General features: G+C 41.7%; 1 protein-coding gene across 1 annotated transcript in view; it reads right to left on the minus strand.

The window, feature by feature from the left end:
• The window catches only part of LOC134457845 (unconventional myosin-XVIIIb-like), a 137,482-nt gene that overhangs the window by 41,047 nt on the left and 86,435 nt on the right, over positions 1-10,000 (minus strand). The window contains exon 37 of the mRNA XM_063209824.1: positions 833-949. Within this exon, the coding sequence (XP_063065894.1) occupies positions 833-949 (117 nt within the window). The remainder of the gene's footprint in view (positions 1-832; positions 950-10,000) is intronic.

A 10,000-nucleotide genomic window follows, 5' to 3' on the forward strand; every position in this document is an offset into this window, starting at 1 on the left:
GCATCCTCCTCCGTGACTGAGGTGCCCTGAGCATGGTACCGTCCCGCCACACTGCTCCCTTGGGGCGCCATTAGGGGCTGCCACCTTGCACAGGTGAGGCATAAATGCAATTGTGCTGTGTGCAGTGGGCACTTGTGTGCTGTGGAATGCTGTGTCACAATGACAATGGGAGTTAGGGTTTCCCAGTTAGGCTTTAAAGGAGAAATCCGGTGTGAAATGGCTTACATAGCATTAACATGTGATGCTGAATGCTAACATTTTCCACGTACCTCACCTCCATACTTCCCCAGCAATCTGAATTCCAGTGCTAGTTAGACGATGCTAACATTGGGCTTTTGCTGTGATTCAGCAGGGCAGAGAAGTAGCCATCGTTATAAATCTCTACTTTCCACCCATTACTTCATAATCTTCATTCTGTAGAGTCATTCATAGAGAACTTTGGTAGCCCACAGTTTGTCTTACAGATAGTCTTACAGGCTGCGGTGTAGCCAACGCCAGAGTCGCTTTACTAGAGACTGTCCAGTGTGTCAATCCATGCCTGCAGTTCACCTAGAGGGCGCTGTCGAGAGAGCGCAGCCCATTCATCCGAATGGAGTCTGCACTCACCCGTTGGCGCCCCTAGAGTGCAGTACCACCCGGAAAAGTAGTGAGTGAACACACTGGACAGTCTCTAGTAAACTGACTCTGGCGTTGGTGTGTGTGTGTGTGTGTGCTGGTGTGTGTGGTGTGTGTGTGTGTGTGTGTGTGTGTGTGTGTGTGTGTGTGTGTGTGTGTGTGTGTGTGTGTGTGTGTGTGTGTGTGTGTGTGCGCGTGTGCGTGTGCATGTGTGTACCTGTGCTATAAGAGCCTTGTGTTTCTTCATGAGTTCGTTGAGATCTTCCTGGTCCTCCTCCAGCCTCTTCAGCAGGTCCGTCCTCTCATACTGCAGATGGGACAACTGCTCATCCACCTGGAGAGGAGAGAGAGAGGGATGAAGAGAGAGAGAGAAAGGAATGACGGGCAGGTGGGTATGTGTGTGTGAACTGTGTGTGCGTGCGTGCGTGCGTGCGTGTCTGTCTTCTCGTACTTCAACTGCGGCAACTGCTCATCCACCCGGGGAGCGAATGAATGAGTGAATGAAAGAATGAATGAATGAACACATTTATTTGACTATTTTCATGTAAAAACATGGTACAGCAACTGAATTTAAGATTTTTATTAACACATTCATACAAGTCATGTGAAAATACGTTTTTGCCTCCCATGTGTTGGCTCCCAAAACGTAAAATTACGTTTTTACATGTTTTTTTAATGGATTCTGAATCTACACATTCTAATGCACATTCTGTGTGATTTTCGCACTGGCGATTCTAGGGGGGGGCAGGGGGTGGCCAGGGCCACCCCTGGGACGCTATTGTCCACCCTACTGGCCACCCTTGATTCGACAAGTAATTAATAAAAAATATATTTTTAAAAATAAATATATAAATATTAGTGGTGGGCCGTTATCGGCGTTAACGTGCTGCGATAATGTGAGACTCTTGTCGCGCGATAAAGAAAATATCGCACGTTAATCTATTCTCAAAATATAGGTTTGGAGTTTGGGTATGCACGTCACCATAGCGTTTAATTGACAGATGCTTTCAGACTGCGCTCCAGTCGCTTCTCCTCTCTCCACCTGTTGTTTCAGCCTACTACTTTAGCCTACTAAATATGAACAGTGTTTGCATGCTGAAAACATTAATCTCTTTTCTGTGGTAGGTGTTGTTTGAGTTTTTCATAAGTGGTAGGCTTAGACTAGAGAGACGTTATTGTTTGAGGTGAAGCATAGAGAGACATTATTGTGTGTGAGTAGCTACCAGCCCGACATAGCCTACATCTCCTCACGCATTGCATAGAATACATAAACAACTTCCAGAAATCTTGCCTGTGCTATAATTGCAAAACATTCCGTGTGATAGTCCTATGCATTTTGAAGATTGTCAAACTGAAACTGTCAATATCTACTCTCGCTGAATGTTTGTGTTGCAATCGCGCACATTTGCGATTCAGTGAGATATTCTCATGTCCGACGGTAATAAACCTCGCGGTTGTCGCGCTTGACTTTTTTTTTTTGCAAACTGAATTCATGTCGAGTTGTAACTCATCTGGCATTCTAACTCTGAGAACAACTGTCAAATCGCCGTGTGCCAGTGCTGTAGGTTCTAGATGAGGGCTGCTGTGCCTACAACGCGCAGAGCTCCTCCCTCTCTTAAAGGAGCCGCTGCTCCTTTTAACAGTCAGTGGCAGATTCTCTCTCTCTCTCTCTCTCTCTCTCTCTCTCTCTCTCTCTCTCTCTCTCTCTCTCTCTCTCTCTCTCTCTCTCTCTCTCTCCATTAGAAATGCTGAATTAGGCCTACTGAGGTAATTTTGTTAAAATAGCCTAAATGTTTGATAGATGTATCTGTACTTGCCTCTACAACTTATAGCGCTGTTCATTTTGAAATTTCAGTATCTTATAACTGTAAATGCTTCCTAACATATTGGACACACTTTACACATATTGCAGTGTTTTTTTCATCACCAAGTATCAACATGACCATTTTTTTAAGATGAGATGCATTTGGAAAAAAATATGAGCTCTGATCTAATGCGCCATCCGTCTTAAGAAATCCCCAAGGTTTTTTTTCCATCATTATTTCGCTAGCGTGCCTATTCTGAATGAGCCATTTTGATATAGATTAATCTAGATTAATCTAGATTAATTTCATAATTACAGTGAGATTAATCTAGATTAAAAAAAATAATCTATGCCCACCCCTAATAAATATACAATAATAACAACAGTATAAGACCAATAATAGGTAATTATCAGGTAATCATTCAAGTTCGTCAACCCAACAACAAACAAGAGAAAACTGTCAATCCATGGTGATCGCTGGCTGACAGATCTAGGGTCAGTTTTACACTTTAACTAACACGACAGTCGTTGGACTGATGCTGCACAAGGCTGATTTCTGATCAGTAGGCTTACACGAGATGACCACTGCGTGTCGCCTGCTGCCCCTATAGTCGCTTATTTATCGTGAAAGATCTGGCAACCCCGCACCAGCGATGCTGAGGAGCACTGTGTCACCTGCAGTTCCTTCACGAGAGACCGCATCCACTAACTGCCTGGACAGTCTAATTTGGACAATAAGGTATGGCAATTTAATGATTTGTTGATTGTCTGAATGTGTTTGAAAACCTAATTTTGAAAACTTTATGCAAGTATTAGCAGCCAGGAAGAGCCAAAATACGAGATAGCTACACGAAACAACAACATGACTAAATGAGAGCAAGTGGCAGCTGCAAACCAAGTTAGTAGCACAGCACAATCCTAACGTGCACGTCAGTTTATTTATTTTTTTGTTGATAACAGGATAGTTAATATGAAACCGTTTGGATAGGGACATGGCATGGATAGCATTGGCCCATTGGCCACACATTGGAAAGGGTAGTCGGTTGTTATCTACAGTCAGGATCGGTAGGCAGACGTCAGTACCTAGCTCGAAACCTAGCATGTGAAATGAACTAATGCTAAGATGGACTATGATTGTTGTGATGCCTTCTCTCAGTGAGAAGCTTCTCCTTTGCTTCTTCGATTGTCTTGACTTTTCTTGGAGTTTAAATCAAACTTAAATAAAGTCGGAGTAAGTCATAGTAAAGAGCACCTCTGCCTCTTTAGAGTAAGCAAGTTCACATCAGTCACAGATGTGTTGCCTAAACCCACAGCGCTAGTCCTAAATTTGCGGTACATATTTGACCTCAAATGTGTCAATATATCGTAATCCTTTTGTTCAAACGTAGCGAAAATAAATCGTCACGCACACAAAATCATGGTACAGATGTGAGTTTGTTCACCAACGAAATGTAATTTCATGCAATGTCATGTAATTTCTTTGCTAAAACCCTGCAGCCACGGCTTTAGAATCAGCCACTGCTCACAGCTGTAATTGCCTTGCAGGCCGACGGCGCCTCAGACTTGAAATTCACGTCATGTAATTTCTTTGTTAAAGGGGTCCTATTATGCTTTTTCATGTCCACTACCCATTTATTGGGTTACACAGCATCTGTTGTATGTAAAAGCTTGGTGAAAGCTGCATTTCACAAATTGGCCTCTTGGGGGAGAATTTCTCAACTGTCAGAGAACGCGTGGTTGGGTTTTCAACATTCTATAGCTTTTGTTTCCGGTACGGGTCTACGTCATGCTGTACCTAACATTGCTGCTTATGGGATGGAGTGTTGACGATGTCACAGACCATTTATTAATTGCAGAGACAGTAGACAGTGTTGCCAAGTCCGCTTATTATACGCGACTTTGGGCTTCTTTTTTTGAGCAGTCGCTTTTAATTTTGTAAAGTCGCGGGTTGCGGTTTTTTTGGGCTTGTTCTTTTCAGAGTTGGGCTTGCAGTTTTCTCCTGCTCTGGTGGTGATTTGAATGTGTTTCTCAATGGCAACTTGTTTTTTCTCACTCATCCTTACAAGTGACCCTACTACAATATTGTTAACTCCCACTTTCTGTGGTCACTTGTGGGGATTTTAGCTGCCACGCAGATCCCCACAAAGAGCAAGGTCTTCCCTGACCAGGCACGCGACTGACAACCCACCCTTTCTGTCGCTTCTTTTGGGCTTGTTTTCACGACGCCCCTCAGTCGCTTCTTTTGGGCTTGTTTTTAGGACGTCAGTCGCTTATTTGTCGTAGAAAATCTGGCAACACTGACAGTAGACCTAATGCGCATTTGTTCATCGCAGCCACATAGCCTAGGCTTATCTGAATTTGACAGTATTGTGATGAGATGTATCCTATTTGTGAATACACCACTCAGTGTACAAAATAGTGTACAAGAATAGTGTAGCCTACAAGGATAGTGTAGGATTTCGCCATCCACAAGTTTATTCCATTACGCATGTTTTTTTTTCAATTCATAAATCGGCTCCGTCAATAGGCTACAGCATCGGTCTAGACTGGAGGCTACACTCACCTGTGGCCCAAGTTATATATTTTTGTTTCATTGTGATATTAAAGCTGCATTTTACATTGATAAAATACCGGTTATGGCTAACGGGTCAGAAACAGTTGAATGAGGAAGGTCGAAAACAGGCAGAACGCGTTAACGCAGTTGCGCACTGAGAATCCAAAACACTTCCAAGTGGGTGAAAGACTCGAATCTCTCCTTTCTCTCTCTATTCGCTTCAGGGCCGTTTTGCATATGCTGTTGACAAGACAGACACTAACTTTTGTGTGTTAAGGTGTGAAGACCCTACAATTTTATTGCCTTTTGAAACATAACATTAATTAGAAGATGTGCACTGATTTTATCCAAATAGGTATCACGACATGACCAGCAGCCGTTTGCATCAGCAATGTTGGCAAGGATTAGCCAGTTAGTATAGGCTATGCGTAGGCTACAATTCAGTAATTAAAATGCAACGCAGTTTTGTTCATCATATCTGCAAGAGCAACGTGGATATTGGCTTGACGTCGTTTAAAACTGGTCGAGTCGTCGGGCGGCATGCCAAAAATAATGAAACTGAAACGGATAGGGCCTATTGTTATATAAAAAAAATCATGTCCTGTCGATAAATGCGAACAAAAAAACCACGAAAAAAAACCACGACTAGGCCTAGGCGTTATTATAAGACCCAGTATGAAACCAATCCATCGAGGACTGCCCATTGCGCTTCCAATCCAGTGGGCGCATCATTTCTGCCGGGGACTAAATAGAAATGCAGTTACTAAAATGAAACCATGCACCTGAAAATACCTTGAAATGTATTTTTATGAAGCATAGCCTATCACCATTGTGCATTAGGCCTACAGACAACGAGCAAACAGGAACTCATTTTTAAAAGCCAACAACGCGTGCGCTCAGTAGCCTATTCAGTCTGGCTTGCAAATAGACCACAGGACGAATTTGAACACGGAGTTCATATCACAAATAGGGTGTCACGATATCACTGACAGACGTTGAATTGATAGGTTTGAGTCCGACAAGTCGTGCCCTTGTCTTACTGGGCGCACTCTTTCAATTTCGGACTGCATCTTTGACAGCCAGATGGGGGCTGCCGCGGGAGCGAAGAAAATGTCCACAACTTCGCTGAATATAGTCCTATCCTTTGAACTGTGTACAGCAATTGCAGATGATTAGCTTATTGGATAGCCTATTTTGTGAAGGTTAACTTGTCATTAACAAGGGAATGTGATCTGATTTCAATCCCAGAACATTCTTTGTGTCTTCAAATTTCCACCTGTCAACAGCAGATCTAGACTTCTCCCACCTAGACCAGCACGACACTTGTCTGTTTGCGAGCAGTAAACTTGGCTGATAACTTCAACTTTAGGGCTACAGTATGCAAGGCTAGACAGCGGGTTAACCAATCAGGCCCCTACTGTTGCGTTAATAATGTTTGAGATAAAGATTCTTCAGCGCAGGATATCAGAAATAAACAAGACAGCGCAGATGGCTTTTTTTTTTTTTTTTTTTTTTTTTTTTAAATATGGTCACAATCGCGTTATTACGCATCATATGCAATATGCGTATTATTTCATGAAACCTCAAATCGGAAGCAATAGCCTGTACCCAGCACTTTCAACCCTTTCTCAGATTAATGGCAGCCTAATTGTCCCAAGCGATTTTGAAATCAAACTGAAGCCCATGCACGGAAGACTCGCATTGGATAGGGACTGGGTTTCAGCAAATGACACAGCAAGGTGCCCAAATAACAACGTGGGACTTATGATGCATCCTTTTCAGATTAATTGTGGACATTGGGTGAACTATTTGGCTGTCAACTTTAGACATAGGCTACAGGGTTGGATTCCAGGTCAAAAACAGCTGTGCTGCTGACGTAATATTAGTAATAGAATGCTTGATGAAACGCTCCATGCTGCGTCGAGATTTCAGAATGTTGAAGGGTCTAACATTCTGCACTTCCACGCGTTTCAAACAGGCGGCGTAGGGTGCATGTACACAATGATAAAAAATAATGGACATGAAAACAAGTGATCATTCAAAATTAACTCCACTAACCACAGTAAAGCAAAATATTAACAATGAAAGTTATTCTAAATAGCATAATAGGGCACCTTTAAAACCATATGCCACTGCTTTGACATCTGACACTGTCAACATCAATAATATAGGTTTTTTTTGTATTCTGACATTGTTGAATGAAGTCAAAGTTGTTACTCTAAGGGGAACCACAACCACGAACACAAAACTCATGAACACAACATGTGTACTCTGCCAATTCGACAATAATCCCTCTGATATTGTAGCCAGTTACTATGCTTAGAAGTGAGTTGATTGAATGATTAATTGGTTGCATTGATTTGATTACATTTCCTCCAGTGAGTGACATTAAGATGAAGAGAAGAAACGATATTGAGAGCTTCTTTATCAAGAAAAAAAAGAGTCAGAGTCAGCTACAGCCAGTAGGCCTACCAGCACCAGTGCAGATGCCCACACAAGCCAGCAGCCTAGGGATAGTGTTGATGAGCAGTCCACTACCCCAATACAAGATGGTAGGTTGTGCATGGAAAGTTTGAATTAGTTACATGTAGCCCTTTCATGCACACCGTTCAACCAGTGGAACACTGTTATTGTCATCAAAAAGGTTCTGTCATAGTGCCACACTACATAACACAGGGTCTTTAGTAATACACTATGGTAACTCTGGTAACGACAAAGGTATAACGCCATGCATTAAAGGGTTTAACAGCTGACAAATGTTGAGACAGAAGATGATGAACTAAAGATTTGTATTATATGTATATGTGCATGGACCTGTCTGTCTGTCTGTCTGTCATTTTAAACTATCCTTGTATTACCACAGTTGACCAGCCACATTTGGAGGAGGAGGAGACGGACTGTGAATCTGTGTTGTCTGGATCTCCACCTACTGAGCATGGTATGACTAGGGATGTGCACGAATATTCGAAGGTTCGAATATTCGTTTTCCTTTCGAATTTAGAATAGTCCTGTCGAATAAAAAAAATCCAGCCAGTAAAAAAAACTGTGTTTGCCTCCCTTGCAGTGTTAAGTGACAAATGAAAAGTACTGCAGGGTTACATTATTATTAACCTAGTAGCTCCCCTGTATTCTAATTTCTCTGGTAGGTCTAGATACGATGTTCATATTTCATTTCCAACTCCTAATGCGAGTGTGTCTGAAGGCGTTCCGCCCCCCGCCGACACGACACACACAGCCAGGGAGAAGCCACGCATCTCGTGCATTTCAGGAATGGGCATTGGGCATTCATAAATAAATCGCGGACACTGTAAATCTGCTATTGGTGATGGTTTTTAAAATATGGACTGTCATCTGTACCTGTTCGGGAATAATGTCACATCAATTTGCGTCTGATTTGACCAGCGTAAACTTCTGCAAGGTAAGCTACTTGTAGCTGTTAGCCAACGTCAGTGTCAACAATGGCAGGTTATTTCAATACAGGTATCTCTAAAACGCTAATAATGATAAGCTAACAAACGAAGTAAGCAAGCTGAGTTCTCTTAGCTAAGGCGATTTTATTTGGCTTGCTACACTATAATCTGCAACTATTTGGGGGTAGTTTCATATGGCGTTGCTTTGGATTTGTGAAACAAACTTTGTAAAAAGCCACCCCTGTAGCCGTGTGAATCGGGATGTCTGTCAACAATGTTCGCTAACTAGTTCTAATGCAGCCCAACTAGCGAACAACTGTTCAGTGGGGTTTACTTTGCCCTACCACGAGAATGGAAGGAGGGGAAGGGAATGATTTCTCGTCACGGACGCACAGACCTCTTCCAGTGAACGTGCTGCTGGACGTTCAGAGGTGTACACTCTGTACACTAATGTACACACTCGACAGCATTTTCTAGCTATTGCTCCCCCCTGGTGCTGTAGATGGAAGGCTACATGTTTCAAGGGATGACGGTGGGAGAGTCCCTCAGTCAGCAAACGCACGTCTTTTTTTTTTTTTTTTTTTCGAATTTCGAATAACATTCGAATAGTGGCCATCGAATTTCGAATAGTGTTTTTGGCAGAAATGCACATCCCTAGGTATGTCAGGTTCAGATGTCATTCATGAAGTTGGTGTCTACTCTCTCATTCTTCAGTTATTTAAAAATGGCCAATTATGCATATTTATATGTGAATGCATAGCATTTAACCAGATTACACTGCACTTTCAATTAAAAGCCTGGCACATTAAAATAACTTAATGAGGATATGTGTGTGCATTTATCTTTAATTTCTGTGAATACGTACATAGAAAACAAAGACCTAAACATAGAACATTTCAATACTATATATATATATATATATATATATATATATATATTATACTACTACAAAATATTGTATTTGAAGTTCACTGGTGCTTTTCTTTAAAATGCAGGAAATAGCATAGAATAAATGCAACATTTTCTGTGTGGGAGGACCCCCGTATGTGTATATAATTCCATGATTCCATGGCCACCTCAGACTATATTTGTGTGTCATCTTGGCCACCCTAGTAAAAATGTCCTGGATACGCCCCTGGATTTTCGTAATAATGTGATGAACAGAACTGACATAGATCATAGATCACCTACAAAGTCCAAACTCCTACAAAGTCAGGATCTGGATATTTCATCAGATCTGTGCATTTTATTACACACAGTATTTGAGTTTTATTATAGCGAGTCAAACCACTTCTTGATCACATCACATCACGTCTCAAGTTACTTCAAGGAGAATCAAAACATGTACTGTCAGTGCAATAGGAAAAGTTTGGAGGGCTACGGCGTTTTTGATTGGTAGTACGAAGGTGCTCTTTGGTCAAAAAATTAGAAGCAAAAGAAACGAAGTATCCAAGGCACTCTTCCCAAAAAAGTTAAAATAGCTTTATTAAATGGCTAAATCATTGTAGAAAAGTAAAAACTTTCAAGCCCTGACATGTGTCTGTAGGTTTAAGACAAAATATTCGGTGGATGTTCAAAAAATGACAAAAAATGATGAAATTGGCTGGGAGTCTACAG

Source organism: Engraulis encrasicolus, chromosome 11 (genome assembly GCF_034702125.1).
Source record: "Engraulis encrasicolus isolate BLACKSEA-1 chromosome 11, IST_EnEncr_1.0, whole genome shotgun sequence".
NCBI lineage: Eukaryota > Metazoa > Chordata > Actinopteri > Clupeiformes > Engraulidae > Engraulis > Engraulis encrasicolus.